At 39.8% G+C, this 21,951-nt stretch overlaps 1 protein-coding gene across 4 annotated transcripts; it reads left to right on the top strand.

Annotated features, from left to right (window-relative positions):
- The first annotated feature begins 1,356 nt into the window (after positions 1 to 1,356).
- Positions 1,357 to 20,890, top strand: SMARCE1 (SWI/SNF related BAF chromatin remodeling complex subunit E1). Of its 4 annotated transcripts, XM_080679550.1 has the most exons (11): positions 1,597 to 1,675; positions 3,700 to 3,751; positions 3,930 to 3,973; positions 6,939 to 7,043; positions 11,688 to 11,768; positions 12,654 to 12,785; positions 13,061 to 13,232; positions 14,918 to 15,090; positions 15,872 to 15,973; positions 16,618 to 16,828; positions 19,407 to 20,890. In XM_080679550.1, the coding sequence occupies exons 2-11, from the start codon at positions 3,745 to 3,747 to the stop codon at positions 19,613 to 19,615; spliced, it is 1,236 nt and encodes a 411-aa protein (XP_080535676.1). In that variant the 5' UTR covers positions 1,597 to 1,675; positions 3,700 to 3,744; the 3' UTR covers positions 19,616 to 20,890. The 4 variants fall into 4 exon arrangements, with proteins under 4 accessions (XP_080535679.1, XP_080535678.1, XP_080535676.1 ...); XM_080679551.1 differs by lacking the exon at positions 6,939 to 7,043; XM_080679552.1 differs by lacking the exons at positions 3,930 to 3,973; positions 6,939 to 7,043 and having other exon boundaries at positions 1,591 to 1,675.
- The last annotated feature ends 1,061 nt before the right edge of the window (positions 20,891 to 21,951 follow it).

Below are 21,951 nucleotides of genomic sequence, written 5' to 3' on the forward strand. Positions count from 1 at the left end.
CCTCCCTGGCTGGCCAACCTCCCACATCCTTCCCTGGCCCTGATCTTGCACCGGTGGGGTCCCTGGGCTTGGCCTGTGCCCTCTCGCAATCTAGAACCCCTCAGGGGATGATGGAGAGCCAGTTTCAGCCCTACGGCAAACAACCAGTCACTATGACACGCACTGACTGACCACCAGCGGGCAGCCGCTCAATGCTCCCCCACAGGCGTGCCACTCAGCCAGAAGCCAGCTCACAGCTGGCGAGCATAACGGTGGTGGCAGGGGCCCCTCCCGCCTCCACAGCAGCCTCTCCGGCAGCACTAAGGCTGTCCGACTGACAGCTTAGGCCCGCTCCCTGCCCTAAGCCATCAGTCGGACATCCCCCAAGGGCTCCCGGACTGCCAGAGGGCGCAGGCTGAGCTGAGGGATCCCCCCCCCCCCACCGCATCCAGTGCAGGAATTTCATGCACCAGGCCTCTAGTATTACAAACAAACATTTAGAAAGAAGGTATATGTGCAAATCACTACAAGCCTTTTCCAGTTTCCCTCACACACTTAGACCCTAGACCACCCTAAGCTAACTTTGGGCCACACCTCAATGCACATTTAGTGAGCATCTAACAATGGGTCAAGCCTTAGTAGACACTGGCAATGTGAAGATGACCAGTGCAGATGACTGAACCTTTGTTTGCAAGACCCTCACCGTGCATTAAAGATGACAAACGCGCTCGGGTACCTTGGATCAGGGACAGACTACAACAAAGATGTCCAAGAACCATGGAGTTGAAAGGAAGGATTATTGCGGGGGGGGGGGGGGGGGGGGAGGGTGGCAGGAGGGCATCAGAAAGAGACGTGTGAGCTGGATCCAAAAGGACAGATGAGTTTAACCCGAAAGCGTGGGGCAGGCATTCCCATCGATGGGAACCCAATGAGCCAAGACCACGTTGGGCAGAGACCAGTGGCACCTCGACTCTGCAAGGCCATCCAACCAAGGGGATTCACATCGCTGGGCCTCGGCTCGGAAACCAGTGGCGATTGCACCAGATTCGACCTTGGAAAGACGGAAAAAGCCCGTGTCGGTAAGGCAGGAAGCCCGAGAGGCGCCCGTGGGGACGGAAACCGCGCTTCCATCCTCAGCCAAAGTACACAGCTCGGCTCGCTTGGAAAATGGCCTGGCGGGGTTGAGGGGTGGGGATCGCGGAGCTGACGCGACCCGAGCCTGGCCCGCGCGGCCACAGTGGTTCCGGGGCCGCCTGCCCCGGCGACCCCCGCCGTCTTCCGGCCCCGCGCGTGGAGTGAGGCCGCGGCTCCCACCGTCCTCAGCGCAGCCTCGTACGTCCCGCCGCCGCCGCCGCCGCCGCCGCCCCCGCCCCCTTCACGGCCGCGGAACGCAGGCCTCTTGGGCGGGCGGCCCCCTCCGCCTCCCCGCCGTGACGAATCGGCGCCCGCCTGGAAAGGCACCCAAACTCGGGGAGTTCGGCGGAACAAATAGGACCTGAAAAAAATCCTTGACTGCAGGAAACCTCAGGCGTCCTCACGAGGAGGTTTCTTTTTGCAAAGACGGTCGGCGGCGCCCGGAAAGAAATTAAAACGCGTGTGGAAAGTGCGAGTGCGGACGCTCCGCGCGCGAGGGGCGGGGCGTGCGCGGGACAAAGGGAAGCGAGGCCGGAGCTGCGGGCGCCTTTTCTGCCCGCGGGTGAGTGTTTCCGATTGGGTTCTGGCGGGTCGGGAGGGAGGCCGGCGGTGGGGTCCCGGCGCGGCTGGACTGCGGGTCCCCGGGGGTTGCTGGGGTCCAGGCCTGGCCGCGGGGCAGAGCCTGGGGCTGGTAGCGCCCTCCCTGAGGCCTAGCGGAGCGAGGGTGGGCAGGGAGTCCCATTCGGGTTCCCTCCTTGGCGGCTAGACTCGCCCCTGCCACTGACCCCGCGAAATGGGTCCAAGCAGCCGTGCGTACCCCGCGTTCGTGGGGTTGCTGGTAGCGTGCATCCTCCCCAGCAAGCCTACAGGGAACAGCCGCAGAGCGAGCCCCTGGGGCGAGCCGGGCCCGTGGGCACCGCTTCCTCTCCCCGCTCCCCCGGGAAGGTGGTTTCCCTGGAGTGCAGGCATCGACCTGAGGACTCTCGGTGTGGCTCAGAGTGAAGAGCGAAAGCTCTGGAGCAGATTGGCCTGGGTTCGGGAACCCACCCCTGGCATTTCCTGGCTGTGTGTTTTTAGGCATGTTCCTTAAACCCACTATTTCAGCTGCAAAATGGAAATAGCAGTCCCTGTCTTGTTGGTAGTTGGTGACGATAAAACGAAATGATGTAGGTAGTTAGCCTGTCCCCCAGACGGTATTCAGCAAATACCTATCTCGTATTTTATGTCCGGCGGTGGGGATGGATCCAGCGGTGGGCAGCCCGCACTTAGGGTGTATGGTATAGCCAAGGAGATCAATCGTTTAAAAGAATTAACCATGAATGCTGTATACCCGGGAGCTCGTGGCCGTTTTTGTCAGGGCTCCCCACAGAATGTTGACAGCTCCCTGAACGTGAGCAGGAAGGAAAGAGACACAGAGGCAGTGGTTTCCGCCTGTTCCTTAAGGAAAGAGTGAGAGACCCAGTTTAGGTCATTGAGAAAATAAACTACAGTATTTCCTTCCACACCAGGTCTCTTATTCCTCGGGCTCCAGGGAATTCCCCTAAAATGCAAAATAGGAGCAAATATATATATATATATATATATATATATATATATATATATATATATATATATATATATATATATCATGTTTGTTGCACAGAGCGTTGGATGGAAGTACTCCAGTAGTCAGTCATAGAAGTTAGCTGCCTTTTTTCTGACAATGAACATCGCTTTGTTTGCACTGTGTGATGTATATGGATGTCAGGAACAAGCTCGTGTGCATGGTCATGGCATGAGCTGGTAATACTAGGGCAGAATTTATTAAGCATTGAGCTAGGTACTGGGACTATAATAATGAATTAGATGGTCCCTGTTTCCGCAGCACACAATCTAGCCACATTAACAGGTATATGATACAATACACAGTATCCTAGGTCTATGTAAATTGGGTAGGAGTACAGATGAGGAAGCAATTCTGCCCAGGTAATTTATCAAGAAAGCTCCACTAAGGAGATAATTTTGCAACAGGCTGTGAAGGGTTAATAAGAGTTTTGGTGGTGTGTGTTTTTTTCCTGATGGATTCTTTCAAAATTTATTCCCAACAGTTATAAAGCTGTTTGCCACTAAGAGGGAAGATAAAGTTCATTGGCATGCCAGTTACCTTTTGTACTGCCTCCAGGAATAAAACGCTGCTCCATTTTAATAGAAGTTGTTGGGCTAACAGGAAGGGAAAGCTGCTGCTGATTTGGGAGCTGTCAGTATCTGTAGGCCTCCCTAGTGTGGGCCCTGATAATGTATCACATTCTATTGTCATTATGTTTTTATCGGTCTGATTAAATGTGTACATCGCACCAGCAAAATGTTTTCCATACAAGAGGTGGCTCAGTAGCATAAGAAAAATTTTTGTTTTAGTCGTCTTGATTCTGATCAACACAGTGACCTCAAGAACTAGTTAAATATGCAAAAGGATTGGTTACTAGAAGATAATGTAATTTTACTAAGAAATACCAATTAAACTACCCTATTCTTTAGGAAAACATTCTCTCATGCTTGCTGAGTTTTGATTCTCTTTTTTTTTTCTTTTTTTTCCTTTTTTTATTTTAGTGTCTCAGATTCATTCTTAAGGAACTGAGAACTTAATCTTCCAAAATGTCAAGTAAGTTTCATTTTTTTTATATTTATCAATCTATATAAATAAGAGACTAATGCCCTAACAAATGGGAATTCCAAAATACTCTCATTTTTTTTTTCTTCAAACAGGACCATTGGTAGTTTTGTTGCATAGTATTATATCTCAGTTGTTTACAAGAAGTTATTTATTTTCTTTCAAACAGAAAGACCATCTTATGCCCCACCTCCCACCCCAGCTCCTGCAACAGTAAGTTTTAATTTTCTTGTTAATGTAATAGCCAAGTCTGGCCTTGATACAAAAACCCAGATGTCTTCCAGGAAGGGTCACTCAATCATCACAGCAACAGGATGAAAAATTCAGCTAAAAAAAAACTAGCACTTCCTACTAAATAAAATACCTCTTTGCATCTTACTTTGAACCAACCCCAACATTTAAAGAAACATACTGCTGAAAAGCCAACCTCCTATGCTCAGTTCTTTTTTCCTTTTTTATTTTTAATGGGAAATAACTGTCAAGTTTAACACTTCTTTCTTGTTAATCTCTTATTAAAAGTCTTTAAAGTTGATATTGAGTGAATGCTCATTCTGGCATTTCTTACTTTCAAACCTAACCTTAAATTGGTTACATTTTTTTCTCTCCTTGTCTATATATAATTTTCATATTAAACAATAAAGCTTCCAGTTCTGTAATAACACTCATTGTAAATCTTTATTTTCAAGCTGTTCAAGTAAGGATTTTATTATCTGTGGGTCAGATCCTGCTATTGAATTTTACTCCACTCCATATATCATTGGTTTGGAATTTGATGTGTTTCAAAGTGTCCAAATGATAGTTGTGAACTAGTTTTTTCACCCAGCAAGTTCTGATCCAGCTTGGTCAGCATGTCAAATAATTGTCCAATCCATACAACAAATTTAACAGTAACTCTTAAGACCTTGCTGAAATAGATTCCTTGTTGTTTTTTACTTAAAAAACAAAACACTATTAACCTTGACCATATCCTACAAAAGCAATTCTTTAACAGCTGTTAGCCCTCCTTCCAAACCCCCTACCCCCTAAATTTCAAGCTAGTTTACTAATTAGGTCCTCTTTGTATAATTTTGTTTTCTCCACTAGATAACTATTCTTAATTACTAATCCCTTAGATAAATGTTTTAGTTACATTTATCAGCAACTTGGTTTTCTTCAGTAAGATGTTTTTAAAAAGAGATGCTATATCACATGTAATCAGTTCAATTTATATAACATATAGTCTCAAGTTACTTCCAGTAAATCTTAAAGTCCTGTGTTTGCTTTGTTTTCTTTCTTAAATCAAAGAACATATCTTACGACCATCTCCTTGGCACTCTGCTAGTGGCTATACAGGTGGAGTTGAACAATTGAGATTCCTGACCTCAGAGAACTAACCATGTACTTCATTTTTGGAAATGGTATAATTGTCATGTTTTAGGTTCAATTTTTTTTTTTTTTTTTTAGCTCCCCTGCTTAATTTTCTTACATTATGGCCTCAATTTTGAAGTGTCTCATTTTTTATGCAACTTTTGAAGGTGTCATTTTTATATAAATACTGCCTCAGACAGTGTATAGTATCTGGAACACATACTTGATTTTTTGAGATAATAAAAATAGTCCAAAACCAAGTGTTCGCTTATGACTTCTCAAATATAGAAAGGGATTTTTTAAATTTTTGCCTTTCTTTAGTCATATTTTTGTACCATTATAGCTTCACATTGACACATAAATACAGAAGACTAGGGATTAGGACATTCAACAGAGTGGAAATTAAATGAGTTATCCTCCTTCCTTTTTTTTCCCATTATTTTAACCACCACCATCACAATCATCATCACCACCACTACCACCTCCACCACCCAGATGTACCACTCTAAGTAATATACACTTCTTTTGTGCCTTTGATACTTCATCTGTTTTGCCTACTTTAATAAGCTTAATTTGCGTCTTCTGTAACTACATAGATTACAAATTGATCAGTTCTCTTCTAAAGAGTATCAAATGCTTGAATATCTTTCAGAGACTAAGGATATGTGCAGCGGCATGTTTTAGAAAATTGTGTTTATTTTATAACAGTTATAGTTTAATTGGAATATGTTAAGTGTATTTTACATCATACAATTCAAGACTGTTAATTGCATGTTAAAATGAAATTACTGTCACTTGTTTTTATTGAATTTCATTAGGGAAAATACTCTACTTTTGGTCTCTTTGCTATATTTTTATGTATTATATCTTGATTCTCATTAACATTGGATGTCATTATATTAACCACAAGGGGACTGCTATATAAGAGCCCATTTGTAATCACATCAACACATAATTCACAAAAGCCAAGAATTCTGTTGCTGCAGCGAGTAATTGTGTTTTTGAAAGGACTAGAGCTATCAGGAAACTAGATTTATTTTTAAAAAGAGAGAGTTCAAGTCTGTCAACTAGAAAAATAGTTCACATTAACTAAATGCAGAAATTATTCATGATTGACTTACGGAAGATGGATCAAAGAAGAGATGGAAAAGAAAGCCTATGAAAGAATGGCTGGGTTAAAAAGATCAGACAGTACCCCAGGATGAAATCCATGCATTTCTTACAAGTCTTTGTTTTGAAATCATGTATGTGACATCCATTGAATCTCACATATGTTCTTTTCTATTGACAACTTCTGACTTCCTGATTTGAGTCTCTTCTCATTTCTCACATATATAAAATGATTTAAAACTGTCTTTGAAAGCAGTCCATTTCTTGTTTTTGTTTTTAGTAGACAAATACATTGGCGGCATCCACATAACTGTCAAATAAATCATGTTTTGTTTTGCATGTAAAGTGTTCTCACACTTGTAGTTTACCACATTTCAAGCTTTCCTCTCAGACATATATTGCTAAGTTGTTATGTCATACTATTGACCATAAAGTAATCCTGAATGTTTGAGACACTTCACTGTATTGCTTACCCCAAAAATGCAACACACATTCAAATTCACACAAACACCACTGGCCCCTGCAAAGAGAGAGAAAGAGAGAAAAAAACACACACTTGCAGACTGGTTTCTCAATGAAAGAAAAAACAACTACAACACATCATTGCTTGTTTAAATTCAGGTTGCTTTTGCATGTCATATGCAGATCATTTTTCATTTCTGTGTTTTCCTCGTTTGAGCTCATTTCTCATTCGTGTTTTTGTCTCATTTGTTTCCATCAGCAAATGCCCAGCACACCAGGGTTTGTGGGATACAATCCATACAGTCATCTCGCCTACAACAACTACAGGCTGGGAGGGAACCCGGGCACCAACAGCCGGGTCACGGTAGGAGAATCAACTATTACAGCATCCGGCAAACAACTGGAATTGACCAGAAATGCCTTCAGAGTTAGGTCCTTGTGAATCATCAGCACAGCCATTAAATTTTTTTCACCTGGCTTTTCGACTATTTTGAACATTTGTTGTATGATCTTACACTGAAAATATATATATATAGTGAGATCTGGATATGTATAAGAAAAAACATTCTTTTTGGTGGTTGGTAGAGATAAAACCTTGGGCACTTAATGTTTGTACTATGTGTAGACAAACCTAGAAGTTCTTATGGTTAAAATACTCTGGTTGAGCTGAAGCGTTATCTTTCATTTAAGGTAACTAGCATTAGGTTCAAGAACTCAAGTTTCTTAGTAAATGCTGGGCTTACAGACCTGGCTTTTTTTGGCTGGCCTACTAGTTTGAATTGCTACACATAATTATTTGTCTTTTGGATTTAATAGTTGACCTTCTGAGATTCATTTGTCTTCAGTTAAAAAGAGAAAAAGACTTTTGTGTCACATCAAAGAATTGCAGAATAAAATTTGAATGAAATTAATTTGAAGTACCAGACAAGATAACTACAACTAGAAGTGTGCTTATAATCCTTAGGATAAGGGATATGATTTCTGAAACTGAAGATATGTCACTTAACTGATCTATCTAAGAAAAAATAAATATAAAAGTAAAGTAAATTATAAATTTAAAATAATCAAAATTGGGTGATGTACTTTTTATTTTAGAATCATCTTAAACTCCATTCAAGGAAGTTTAGGTACCAAAGAAAAAAAAACAGCTGTAAAAGGATTTATCAAAAATAAATAACTAAATTGAATCCAAAAGCCAAATATCTGCATACATTTGGATTATGGTATTTGGTGAGAATTTATACCACCCAGAATGGCTGTAAACTTCTCTACCTGGTTTTTGTTTGCTGTATTCATAAATAATTCAATTATGTGAATTCAAAAAGCCCTCTCACCCTGTAGTCAAGCTAGAGCAAAAAGCTTGTTACTATCAGACTATCTTGGTAAGCATATTGCTTAGCTTGATAGGTTTTGTTTGTCTAAAATTTTCATTGTTTCTGCATAATTTGTACTTCATAAGCATACCAAGTTTTATGTGCCATGCATATTTCATGGTATCTGAAAAGAATTCTGACAGAGTGTGTGTGTGTATATGCATTTCACAATGCATACAATTTTTATGTGCATCGATACATGTTTTTTCCTGGCCTAAATGTGTTGTTTCATGAATGCAATGGGTGGCAAGGTTATCAAATGATAAAGAACATTTTAATTTAAACAAGGAACAGAATCAATTTTGGACCATTCATGTTAATGCAGAAAATTACTCATGAGCAAGTAAACAAGAATGATTGCATTTTAATTGCTCTATACAGTCAGCTCTTGATTATCTATGTTAATGGAATAGAAGTAGTGCTAACTGTAATATTAGAATCATTTGTATTTTGGTCTGTGTAAGCGTTTTGTTGTTAACTTGGACCTATCTGTGAGAATTCTCTTAATAAAATGAGATCATTTAATGGAGACTTACTAGGAAAAGGCAAGTGCCCTCTCTGTCTTGGAGCCTGGCTAAATTATCTATTTCTCCCCATTCCTCCTTAGGTGTGTTGGGACCACAACATTTGGAGTGGGCATTAGCTTCAGGGTAGATTTGGATAAAAGGGTTGTTGGGGGTGGAAAATTTGGTGTTTGGATTCTTTGTAGTTTTCTTTGTATTGTTCTCTCAATATCAAATTAAATTGTAATTAAACTGCTGTTTAGACTTAACCTGAACGGCCTAGAAAATACGAAGGCTTTTAGCCTGTGTTCATTCCAGCCCCTTCAACTTTTAGTGACCTCTGTCATAGGTCATTGAATCATCCTCAAGAAAATTAGTTATGCCTAAAGTTTTACACCACCTTTTTGATATATCTAATTTAAGCCAGTTAGGACTCAGTAACCTGATTTTGACCATTATTAAAGTGTTTTATTTATTTAAGTTGACCCAACCATGTATTACTTTGGCTGGATTTGGGGGTGTCCTGTTTGTGATTTGAAGGAATGATTCTGTGCGTCCCTGCTAAGTAGCTCCCTGTAGGTTCCTGTATACTTGAATAGTTTTCAGACAATAATAACTAAATAGCATGTTGAAACCTTTCGGAGTGCTTGTGATAGCTCTGCGATGGAAATCACTCCTAGTGAGGTCTTCATCGGATGATGATTAACTTCTCTGAAGTACAGTGTGGAAAATAGGTTGAGATAAAATGTTCTGTACTTCAGTGGAAACTTTATCCCAGGAGAAAACCCTTAAATAAGATCCTACCAGAGAAACAGCTGAGAATTGGGAAGAGACAACAACAAACTCTTGAGTAGCCAAAATAAATTTTACAAAATCATGGACTTTTTTTGTGGGAGATCCCAGGACCATACTCTTATGTAAGCACGTTTTAACAAGCACAGTTACTTGTTTTCCCCCAATGCATTCATTGCCAGTTCGAAGCAGAAAATCGGAAAGAGGGAGAGTTGCTGCTGGAGATGGATTTCATGGTAACAGCAAGGAAAGAAAAGCTTAAAAACATAACTACTGGGCATTGAGACATTATAGAACGATGTCTGTCTGAGATGGTAAATGACAGGTGTTTAATGATACAAATCTTTAGTATCCTTAAAATCAGCTAGAATTTAACTTTGTTAATGTTTTTTATTTTATTTTGTTTGCATTTGTAAATTGGTCAATGTAATAAAAATAGGGACTCAGTATGTGAGCTATTTGGGTACCTTTCTTTGGGAGAAAGGAAGATAAATAGGCAAACCCATTAATGTTATAAATGCAGTTCTTTGAAAAATATCCAAGAGCAAATATTACTATAACTTATCTTTAAAGTGTTTTAATTCAACATATTTAAGCATAGACATTTTAGAATTTTTTACCTCTTTTTTAAAAAAATTAACAGTGACCTACCAAATTGAATTATTGGCACAATTTCAACTTTATTTGTAACTTCATGAAATTCTGAAGATTTGTGTCGGCTGAGTTGGAAATGCTTTCTAATAACTTCATGTTATGAATACTCAGACTTTTATATGTCCTGCTCTGATTTTATGACATACTGGTAAGGTTAGCTTTGTAGGGATTCCTCCCTACTCCCTTCCCTCCTTGAAAGAACTCCTACAGACCCTGAGACAGATCTTCCCTTACGCTTCATACCACCGCTGTTGACAGTTTCCATCCCCAGTGGCTCACCTCCTCCCATTGCCCACTGCTGCTAAAAGCAAGGTCTGTCTGCATGGGCACCAGCATGAGATGTGGTAAGAATGTACATGAAGAGTGAGAAGAGAAGAAATACTGCTTCAAAGATGAAATGCTTTCTAATGATTTTGTGTGTGAAGAAACAGTTACTGAAACGCATAGAGGGGTGAAGGAGACCCTCATAGTGAAAGGAAGCATTGTCTGGAAGCAGTGGAGTAGGGTGCAAACATCCTAATCTCTGAGCCCATGGATGAAAAATAAGGTTGTGATTGAGGTCCTAGCCCAGAATGGAGTTTTCCCTGGGGTTTGTCACAGCAACAACAGAAAAGCAAGGAACCAACTGTCACCAGTTTTCTTACAAGGATGTGCCAAGCTCTGTCTTGATAATTAGAATAAGTCAGCACTTCTTACCCCCTGCCTGGCAAGAATCAATATTGGGGGTCTTCTAGAAATTGGGGGGAAATAAAAGTAATTCAGCCATGGTTTTATTCTGAGTCCTTGAGCAAATAGAGTCATATACATACATTAAGATGAGACTAAGTTCAGAAATGGGCATTCTTGGATTGGAGTTATGTGGGGTGCCCACTAGAAGTTATCTGGTATCTCTTGCATAGATATTAGCCCATAGAAAGAACCAATCTTTTCTCTTCCTCTTTCTTTTTTAATCGAATGGAGATTCTTGATATACTTTAATGGCCCATGTCTGCCATTTCTCTGTTGCCAGTAAACTTGTTTGCCCCTACACTAAGGATAAAAAAGGCATGACTTTATTTCACACTTCTTGATCCCCTTTATAGAAAACCACTAAATATGGAACCTTAAAATGTCTAGTCATGATAAAGGAGATGAGGTTTTTTGTTGCCTGTTTTTGAATTTAGAAAATAGTTTTTGTTGTTTATGTAAGGGTGTATTCTGAAATAATACAGATAGATACAAAGTGCCCTGTAGACAGTGTGAGTGTGGCTAAGTGCTGAAGGCATTCAGATTCTGGTGCAGATAATCAAGTGTTGACTGTATGTGTAATGGTAAATTAAGCAAATAAAAGGGTGCCAGGTAATGTCCTGAATGTGGGACATTTGCTATGTGACCATATATTTTTGATGTATGGATTGTTATGTAATAATTTATTTGTTCTTACAGCCAGGTTGTCAAAGCAGTAGCAATAAACTGCTATGTAAAATATTTTTAAATTATGTGCGTAAAGTCATTTTCTTCATTTTCTTTTGATGTGAACATTTCTGAATTTGCAGTGATAGCTATTTTCAGTGGAGAAAATATAAGAATCTTGTATCCATGGACGAGTAGAAGAAAGGCGCATTAGAATTTTTTAAGGCACTCTCTTTTCATTTTACTAGTGAACTTCTTGCAATTAAATAATGAATGTTTTTAACTCTTTTGTAGGCCTCCTCTGGTATTACGATTCCAAAACCCCCAAAGCCTCCAGATAAGCCGCTGATGCCCTACATGAGGTACAGCAGAAAGGTAGGTGCTGAGGAGCGAGGAGTGGGCACTGCTGTCTTTGCTTCTCATCAGATTTCAGATTGGCTTAGCCAGCTTTTCTGTGCATAGCCAGAGGAAAGGATAAAGAATTGCAGTTGTTAAAGAAATTAGTTCTGATTTTAAAGTTCCAGGGCTAAAATCCAACAAGAAAAACATGATTAAATACACTGTTAAAATCCTTAAGACAGTGTTATATAGCCAGTGTTATATAGACTTTTGGAGAATATTTAATGACATTAGAAAAATCTTGAATGAAAAAAGGGATATAAGACTACTGTATGTATTAGTATCTTATTTTTATAAAAATAATAGCAACTACATGCTAGTTTGAAGAAAGAAAAAAGCCAAAAGACATAGTTATCTCTAAATAGTAAGCTATGATCATTTTTATTTTCTTTACGCTACCTTGGATTTTCCCTCTTTTTTTGTTTGTGATGAACCTACATTACTCTTAATAGATACAGCCAATAATATCTTTATTAAATACAAGAGCATTTAGCTATTTCCATCACTATTTAGAATTTTTTTTTATTTTTGGTCATAATTATATGTGTATTTGATGATACATTGTATTGTGCAGATTAACCACTTCTGAATTTTTGTCAACTCTTAGACACAGACTCTGTTACTGAGTTAGCTTCTCTTAAGTATCTGTAGTGATTGTTAATGTCTGAAATCTGCCTTAAAGCAATCCGTCAGACCGTAGAGGCAATGAGATTGGCCAACTGTTAATTGTACAGCAGGCTAATGAGAATATGTAGACTTGATTCTGTTCCCTCTGTTTTTAAATGTTCATATTAAAAAGTATTTTTAAAGGTCTGTATTTCTAGGCATCAATACTGACATTTCAACTGTTTCCTTTTTAAGGTCTGGGACCAAGTAAAGGCTTCCAACCCTGACCTAAAGTTGTGGGAGATTGGCAAGATTATTGGTGGCATGTGGCGAGATCTCACTGATGAAGAAAAACAAGAATATTTAAATGAATACGAAGCAGAAAAGGTAGCGTGGGGGCTGCAGTGGGATGGATACAGTGGGAAAGGCATGAACATTTGCTTTTGATTTAGAAAAGAAGCATAAGATCTAGCCGGACAGCTGAGGATGCACTGCGGCTTTGTCTGCCTTGATCAAGTCACCTAATTTCTCTAGGCTTCAGATTTCGTATCTGTAAAAAGGAGATAATTATGGTGTCTTTGGATATTCCTGTGAGATAATATAGGTATTCATTGTAACCTGATAAATATTCATTATAAAACTGAAAAACATTTGAATTTCAGATAGAGTACAATGAATCTATGAAGGCCTACCATAATTCCCCCGCATACCTTGCTTACATAAATGCAAAAAGTCGTGCCGAAGCCGCTTTAGAGGAAGAAAGTCGACAGAGGCAGTCTCGCATGGAGAAAGGAGAACCTTACATGAGCATCCAGCCAGCTGAAGATCCGGATGGTAAATAATAAAAATAAAGTGGGGTTTTGTTTATGCTTTCTCGGAGAATTAAAATAAGACAAATCTTTTCAGTTTTTACTTCCTATCCTATATGGAAAACAAAGCATAATTTAAGTACCATTTCATTATTTTGATTAACTGTTTTTTGTAAGATTTGTATGTGAATTTCCCACAAGAAAAGGAAATAATTCTTTTTAGTGCAGAAAATAGCAAAAAATATCATTTATCCAAATCTTTGTACTCAAAATGCCTGAAAGGTTTTTGAGCCATAATCAGAATTTTGCCTCAACTGCTTTAAAAAAGGTAAATGCCTTCTAGTTACATCCTGTTTTCTTATTGGTTCCCTAAGCCCTGGATTAAGGACTCCTAAGAGAGAAAGTTAATGAGTGGGAAAAAGCACTATGAAATTCCTTTCCCAGTTAAGTGAGAAATCCAACTCGAATTTATAAATGTAGCTCATGATAACACACATAAGGGTACACAAATTTTATACACACACACACAAATCAGCTTCCTCGTTGCCATCTCATGAATAGTTTGCAGGTCTACAGATTGCGCCCCTGGCCATGTGCAGCCAGGCAGAGTCTGTAGCTGCAAGGAGCCCCAGAGCTAGCCACCTCTAGCTGTGGGCATATTTGTCCACATAGCAGGCATTTGTACAAATAATATTTTCTCTGTGTGCTGCTGTGATATGGAAAAGGTTGGAAGTTCTAACTACAAGCAATAGAAAACATCAGAATAATTTAAGACCCCATTTTAAAGTAGTGGTAACAATGCTTGTAAGAACTTTAAAAAAGATACACCTTTGAGAGAGGAAGCAGTAATACCACCTAAAGACAAATAAACTGATATACTTAAAAGAAAAACAAAAATGCTATTTTAAAAGACTAGATTGGGATATTGGCAGATATTCTCATAAATACAGAATAGGATATAAGTATAACGAATAGCATATGGAATAGAAACTATTGAGTGTTAAACAGAATCAGGAGTGCTAAAGACACACTAGCATACACGGACCTTAACTGCTCAGAGTGAATGGTTAATGCAAAAAAAGCATGCAGAACTAAAAAAGGTAGGAGAATATCCAGTCTACGAATAATAGGAAGGGTGGGGCTGAGTATAAGAGGAAATAAAGGCTAGCAATGTAGAAGCCATAAATAGAAAAAAGTTTTCACTAGGTGAAAGATAACAGCATGAATACTGAGACAGGCTGAAGGGATCACTCAGGAACAATCTTTAAAAAAGGCTCCTTTTCTCTGCTTCTCAAACTTCTGCCCATTATGTTTTTTAAGTTTAAGATAGGATCTTAAAGCTGCTCAGAAGAAAGGACAGGTACTACCAAGAGAGTGAAACATGGGCAGAATTCTAGTTTTGCTATCACATGCAGCCTTCACATTGATTTCCAGGCTAAAGACATGTGCTTATATCTCACCTGTGTTTCAGCCAAATCTTTCTCTGACACATATCATCTCTTAAAGATTCTGTGAGAAAATCCAATACCTTCGCCAATGAACACAGCGTGTCCTGTATGGTTTTTATCAAGTGACCGCCCCAGTGTTCCCGTGGTGTCCTTTAGACCCACTTGTGAGAGCCGTGCTCCTTGGTAATTAAGTGTGTACATTGTTACACTCCTGTTTATGGTTACTGGTGACCTAATTTTCAGAACATCTCATGTATTCCAGATTATGATGATGGCTTTTCAATGAAGCATACAGCCACCGCCCGTTTCCAGAGAAACCACCGCCTCATCAGTGAAATCCTTAGTGAAAGTGTGGTGCCAGACGTTCGGTCGGTTGTCACAACAGCTAGAATGCAGGTCCTCAAACGACAGGTCCAATCCTTAATGGTTCATCAGGTAGAGTCATAAAACATTTGTTATAATAAAATGGGCTTATGCCACAGATCCCAGGTGACCTAGTTCTATATAATGCATCAGTGCGCCGGTGAAATACGTCTGTTCAATCTAACCTGTTCCTGACTCAGGAAAGAGGCTTGAGGGAGTGGACCTTTCCCACAGATTTAATATGTTTATCCTTAAAACTGTAACATAGAGTCTTGAAATGGACTCTAATTCTCAATTTATCCATTGAGAATTTTGAGACATCCTACCAACCTTTTACTGCTTTCCTCAATATTCTGAAATTGCTCAGGCCTGAAACCATATTTAACATCACATACTTACTAGTCATAGTGACTCCTCTATGCTACATTTTACTTTTGTTTTAAAACCTTAGCTAGACATAGTTGTGTAATAAATGACTTAAATTAAGAATTCAGGCCCTAGCTAGTTTGGCTCAATGTATAGAGCGTCGGCCTGTGGACTGAAGGATCCCAGGTTCGATTCTGATCAAGGGCACATGCCCAGGTTGCAGGCACAACCCCCAGTGGGGGTTGTGCAGGAGGCAGCCAATCAGTGATTCTCTCACATCACTGATGTTTCTATCTCTATCTCCCTCCTTCCCTCTCTGAAATCAATAAAAATATATATTAAAAAAAAAGAATTCAGGACATTTGTTGTATTGTAAGAAAGTATGGACTATTAAAAAATAAGACATGTTTTCTAGTTGACATTTGCTTTAAAGAAAGTAATGCAGTAATTATAAAATAATTATAAAGCGTGATCATATGTCTCACAGCGAAAACTGGAAGCTGAACTTCTTCAAATAGAGGAGCGACACCAGGAAAAGAAGAGGAAATTCCTGGAAAGCACAGATTCATTCAACAATGAACTTAAGAGGGTACCAATTTAATGTGTTAACTATACTTTCTCATTGTGTCTGTTACTTTTATTTCTCATTCTTTTTTCCAAAATGTGCTTTTGTTGACTATTTTGCACTTTGAAACAGGGGTAATTTCACTATAACCAGTAGATTTTTGCTTTATAAAATTATTCCCATTTTTTTGGCAAAATTGTAATAGGTTTGAAATATTTAGTATGCATACATATACTAGGCCTATCGAGTCTAGAATCCTGATGTTTTCATTTAAACTCTCACGCAAGCATGAATTATTTTCATTTTATTAAAATTTATCAAATGTCGTTATTAGATGTAGTTCACAGTTTGCACTTTGTATTAAAACAGGTAAATGTAGTGTTTGGTAGCCTCACATGTAAAATGGAGACTTTATATATAATCCGGCACTTTCAGCATTGCCTCGCCAACGTTTTGTAGTATTTGATGTTACATGGCTCTGCAGCTTTCTTTTCCTGTAGACACAGACTCAGAGAAGACCTGGCGCCATGTTTTTTTCTCTCCCACATACATACAGTTTATAGCCAATAAATCCCATTTTTGAAGTAATTTTTTCTGTTTGAGAGATTGTAAGAAAAGAACATTACTAAGAGACTTTTTTTGTGTGTTGGTTTTTTTCTGACTACTAGTTGTGTGGTTTAAAAATAGAAGTGGATATGGAAAAAATTGCAGCTGAAATTGCACAGGCAGAGGAACAGGCTCGCAAAAGGCAGGAGGAAAGGGAGAAGGAGGCAGCAGAGCAAGCTGAACGCAGTCAGAGCAGCATTGTTCCTGAGGAAGAACAAGCAGCTAACAAGACTGAAGAAAAGAAGGAAGCCGAGAACATTCCAATGGAGACAGGTAACCACCCAGGGGACAGCAGTGTAAATGTTGGGTTTGACAGCTCTTTCTCAGCACCTTTCAGAGGTCACTCTGTCCCTGCGACCTCTTCGGTTATTCTTTATGTGACCTTTATATACCCATTTCTTTCCAAATCTTAATTTCTAAAAGTAGGTTCATGTAACATGTTTGTATCAGTGCAGAACAACAGTGGTATGTTATCTTTAGTCTTGCTCTTTGAGGTCTTAGGTATTTCCCCAGATTGAGTCAAGTCGTTTTCCACCTTGAGAATATAAAGTGTGATGGTTAAGCCCTAACTGGTTTGGCTCAGTGGGTAGAGCGTCGGCCTGTGGACTGAAGGGTCCCAGGTTCGATTCCAGTCAAGGGCATGTGCCTTGGTTGCGGGTACATCCCCACTGGGAGGTGTGCAGGAGGCAGCTGATCGATGTTTCTCTCCCATCGATGTTTCTGACTCTCTATCCCTCTCCCTTCCTCTCTGTGAAAAATCAATAAAATATATTTTTTTAAAAAATAAATAAATAAATAAATAAATAAAGTGTGATGGTTAAGGAGACTGGCCCTGGCGTCAGATCAGGGTCTAACACCTTCACCACGTGCTAGCACTGTGCCTTTGGATAGTTACTTAATCTCCGTCCCTTCATTTGTAAGTATGCTAGCACCCGCCTCAGTGAGTTCTAAAGGGTAAATTAAAAAATGTACATAAAATCATTCAGTATTGGGTTTGACATGGTATTGGCACTCAGTATTTTAACCTTTGTTGCTAAAATTATTTAAGATGTGGTCATTGCTGTTAAGACATCATTTTTGGTGCCCTAGGACGGGCCAAATCCTGCCTGCCACCTGCTTTTAAACAAAGTTGTTGGAACACAGTTACACCCATTTGTTTACATACTGTCTGTGACTACTTTGGGCCACAACATATAGTTGAGTGGTTGCAACAAAGACTACCTAGCCCAGTGGTCGGCAAACTGCGGCTCGCGAGCCACATGCGGCTCTTTGGCCCCTTGAGTGTGGCTCTTCCACAAAATACCACGTGCGGGCGCGCACGTACAGTGCGATTGAAACTTCGTGGCCCATGCGCAGAAGTCGGTTTTCGGCTCTCAAAAGAAATTTCAATCATCGTACTGTTGATATTTGGCTCTGTTGACTAATGAGTTTGCTGACCACTGACCTAGCCCACATAACCTTTTCTGTAGCCTTTACAGAAAAGTTTGTCGACCCCACCCTTGAAAATCCCTACTTCAGAATTTCTGACTGAAAGCATTCCTCAAGGCCAAAAAAAAAAAAAAAAATTATATATATATATATATATATATATATATACACACACACACACACACACACACACACACACGCACACACACACACACGCACACACACACACACGCACCATGCAAAACGTATATAAATACTGATTAAATTGGTTATTATTTGAAATTTTGAGATTACCTTACCTTCTGGCACAGTTTTGTCCCTGACCAATGCACTGTGTAAACAGGACTAAACAAAGTATTAGGGAAACACAGCCAAAGGTCTCCTGGACCATCACAAGAAGTGGGAAGGGTAGTAATCATGCTCAGTACTCAACTGACGACTTCCTATTTGACCTCTGGAAAACATTTAATGGAACGTAAATGTTACCAGCTATTTCTACAAAATACAATTCAGCAGATTAACATTTCAGATGGATTTTAAGTTTCATTATTTGAGCCTTTTTCTGTTTTGTGTGAACATGTTTTTTATCTTAACAAAATTTGAATATGGGCATATTTTTGTGGTTAATGCAAGAGTTTGAGAGCTAGAGTGTGGTATGGTTCTTTGCTCATTTTGCAACTAAATGGAACACTCTGTCCTTTGCCTCTGTTTTGTCATCTATGAATAGAACATGCCTGTAGGTCTACACTCAGATTTTTATCCTCTAGCCTACAGGAAAAAAACTGAAGAAAAACAAACCTATTAGAGCAAAAACCTCATGCTCTTAATTTCTTAGAGAAAACAGCCCAACATGACTATTAATGAGATACCTAAAATACTGACCTTATATCATTTCCACACGCACTTTTAAACATATATTTAATTAACCCAGTTTATCCTAAACAATATCTTTTCAACATGTAATTCTTTTTCCAATTACAGTTGACATTCACTATTATTTTATACTAGAGGCCCGATGCACAAAGATTCGTGTAAGAATGGGCCTTCCTTCCCCTGGCCACCGGCACCGTCTTCCCTCCAGCCCAGAGCAGCCTAAAAGTATTAATTTCTTACATTCTTTTTTCATGAAGTCTTTGGAACCTGATGTGTATTTTGTACTTACAGCACATCTAAATTTGAAGCTAAATTTTTAAATACAGGTCAAGAAGTACTTGACCTGTATTTAGATTTCATAAATTTACAGTTAAAAAGTAGATTCTTAAACCCCAAATTATCTCAAACATGCTGAAAGTTTCTCGGTCACACTAGCTCAGTTTAGGTGCTTAATAGCCACATGTTGGGACAGTGGAGCTCTCGGCTGTCGGCCTAATTAGGAGAGTAAATTTCTGTCTCAGAACTAACAATGACAAATGTGTGCTTACAGAGGAGACACACCTTGAAGAAACAACAGAAAGTCAGCAGAATGGGGAAGAAGGCACATCTACTCCTGAGGACAAGGAGAGCGGACAGGAGGGCGTGGACAGTATGGCCGAGGAAGGGACCAGTGATAGTAACACTGGCTCCGAGAGCAACAGCGCCACAGTGGAGGAGCCGCCCACAGATCCCATACCAGAAGATGAGAAAAAAGAATAAACGTTGCCTTGTTTTATGTATTCTAAATCCTTTTTTAAATGAAAAAAAAATGTTTTTGAGTTTTAATGGTGTTATGTGGTTTGTGTACTAATATTTTCCTTGTCCATATCACGCCACCCAAAGCTTTTGGACCATATAACATCATGAGCCAAATGGCATGGTCACCTCTCTTTTTTTTTTTTTTTTTTAATATATTTTTATGGATTACAGAGAGGAAGGGAAAGGGGGAGAGAGAAACATCAATGATGAGAGAGAATCATTGATTGGCTGCCTCCTGCACACCCCCTACTGGGGATTGAGCTCGCAACCTGGGCACGTGCCCCTGACCGGAATCAAACCCAGGACCCTTCAGTCCATAGGCTGACGCTCAGTCCACTGAGCCAAACCGGATAGGGCCATAGTCACCTTTCTTAAGTGGTTGTGATGATGGTTCTCTTCCTTAGATCTTGTTTCTACCCTTCACTGCTGAAAGCCTCGGAATTTAAATTAATTGAGAAAATGCCCAATTTTGGAGAATTTTCCTTTGATGCTGCAGAATCTACTCTTACAAATGCCTTCCTACAGCTCACTGGGGTGCTTACCAAAGCCATAGCTTTAAATCTCAGTCCCCATCAACAGCTTCCTGAAAGTTCCCTTTCCTGTGTACTTCCACAAAGGTAGCTTCTTGAAAACGTAATCATGTATGAGTATATGTTTGTTCACTTGCCCTTTTCATTTGTAATCAATGTCAGATAACCAAGAGTCGTGTTAAAGTGTTGAGTGTACCTGCAACTATGCTTGGATCGTATTGATCGAGAAATAGTCTCCATAGAGCAGTCACTAGCTTATGAAATAGTCATTAAAGCAATCATGGCACATGTACACTGTCCTGCTTTTTGTTATAATTAATATTGGGTACGTTCTGGTCAATTCATCCTTACTGTACAGAAAAAAATACTTTTTTATCACGTTTTCCAAAGACAGAGTAGATCACAAAGCTTAAGGAATTGAATATTCTTGCAAGGGAGTATATAACTTCAGAATGATTGGCCCGTTCTAGAAGAAAACAGATCGGAATTAAGTTCAACCACTTGAAATTGTTTTTACAATAATCAAAACATTCAAAACCTCAAGGCTCAGGATCCCATAGATCAGAGCCTACCTTTTTGATAAACTTAGTAAGTTTTAGCGAGTAGAAACGAGATGGTTTGTGACATATGCTTCCTAAAAACTAGACTAGATTTTTACTAAATAGTGGAATATCTGATGGTATATGTTTCTTAAAGGTCCAAATGTAATAAATAAAAGGAAAAAGAAAACAGTCTCAGTGTTTTTAATGCATTAAATGTTTATATGCTAAGCAAGCAAATGATTTTGTTACTGGAACACACTGACCATATGGAGTGGTCACTTGGCCATTCTAAAATTGCATTCTCACAGTCCTCTCTCACCCAACTGCTGCACTAGCAAGTTCATGTGTACAAGACACTGAAAATGAGTTTCCCTACATTATAGTCACGTCACATAGGGAGGTTGGTCTTTTACTCCAAAAGTAAATGTTTCCACATTTACATATGAGCAATATGAAAAAGTTTATGACAAATTAGTTCTCTCCGTGGAAAATGGCTCAATCGATGTAAGCCGTCTGCTTACATAGAGATAACTTCTCTATAGAGGCAAGACTTCGTTTATAGTGAATTCACTGACTATGTAGGATTCCATTTGATGTTCAGCCTCCTGAGGAAGGGGAGGAAAGGAAACTACGTTGGGTGGAAACAACCTGTTTTTCTAAATGGTACATGGAATCTCTCCTGTTTCTTTTAGAATCCAAGAACTAGTGTATTAGATAATCTCTGGTACATTGGGCTTTGTGGGGCTAAGAACTTCCAGGCGTCCTCAAACTACGGCCCGCGGGCCACATGCGGCCCGCCGAGGACATTTATCCGGCCCGCCGGGTGCCGCTGCCTGTCCTGCTTAGCAGCCGACTCGTCCCAGGCCCGCAGTGCGCATAGGAATTTGTTCATAGTTTTTTTTTAAACTATAGTCCGGCCCTCCATCTGTCTGAGGGACAGTGAACTGGCCCCCTGTTTACAAAGTTTGAGGACCCCTGACTTAAGCCATCTCATTCCCTGCAAATTGGATGTCCTCTGGTTCACTCCCTAATAGTCAAACCAGGCAGAGAAGTTAAATAATATGGATGGAGCCCAGCTGGCGTGGCTCAGTGATTGAGCATCGACGTATGAACCAGGAGGTCATGGTTCAATTCCCAGTCAGGGCACATGCCCGGGTTGCTGGCTTGATCCCCAATAGGAAACATGCAGAAGGTAGCCAATCAATCATTGATGTTTCTCTCTCCC

The sequence above is a fragment of the Plecotus auritus genome (assembly GCF_963455305.1).
Source record: "Plecotus auritus genome assembly, chromosome: 7".
NCBI classification, from domain to species: Eukaryota; Metazoa; Chordata; class Mammalia; order Chiroptera; family Vespertilionidae; genus Plecotus; species Plecotus auritus.

Bases quoted from the DNA above. Each gene is read 5' to 3' on its own strand.
- SMARCE1 (XM_080679550.1), top strand. The intron at 7,044-11,687 runs GTAGGAGAATCA...ACTCTTTTGTAG, and splicing joins GCACCAACAGCCGGGTCACG to GCCTCCTCTGGTATTACGAT. The intron at 11,769-12,653 runs GTAGGTGCTGAG...TTCCTTTTTAAG, and splicing joins ACATGAGGTACAGCAGAAAG to GTCTGGGACCAAGTAAAGGC.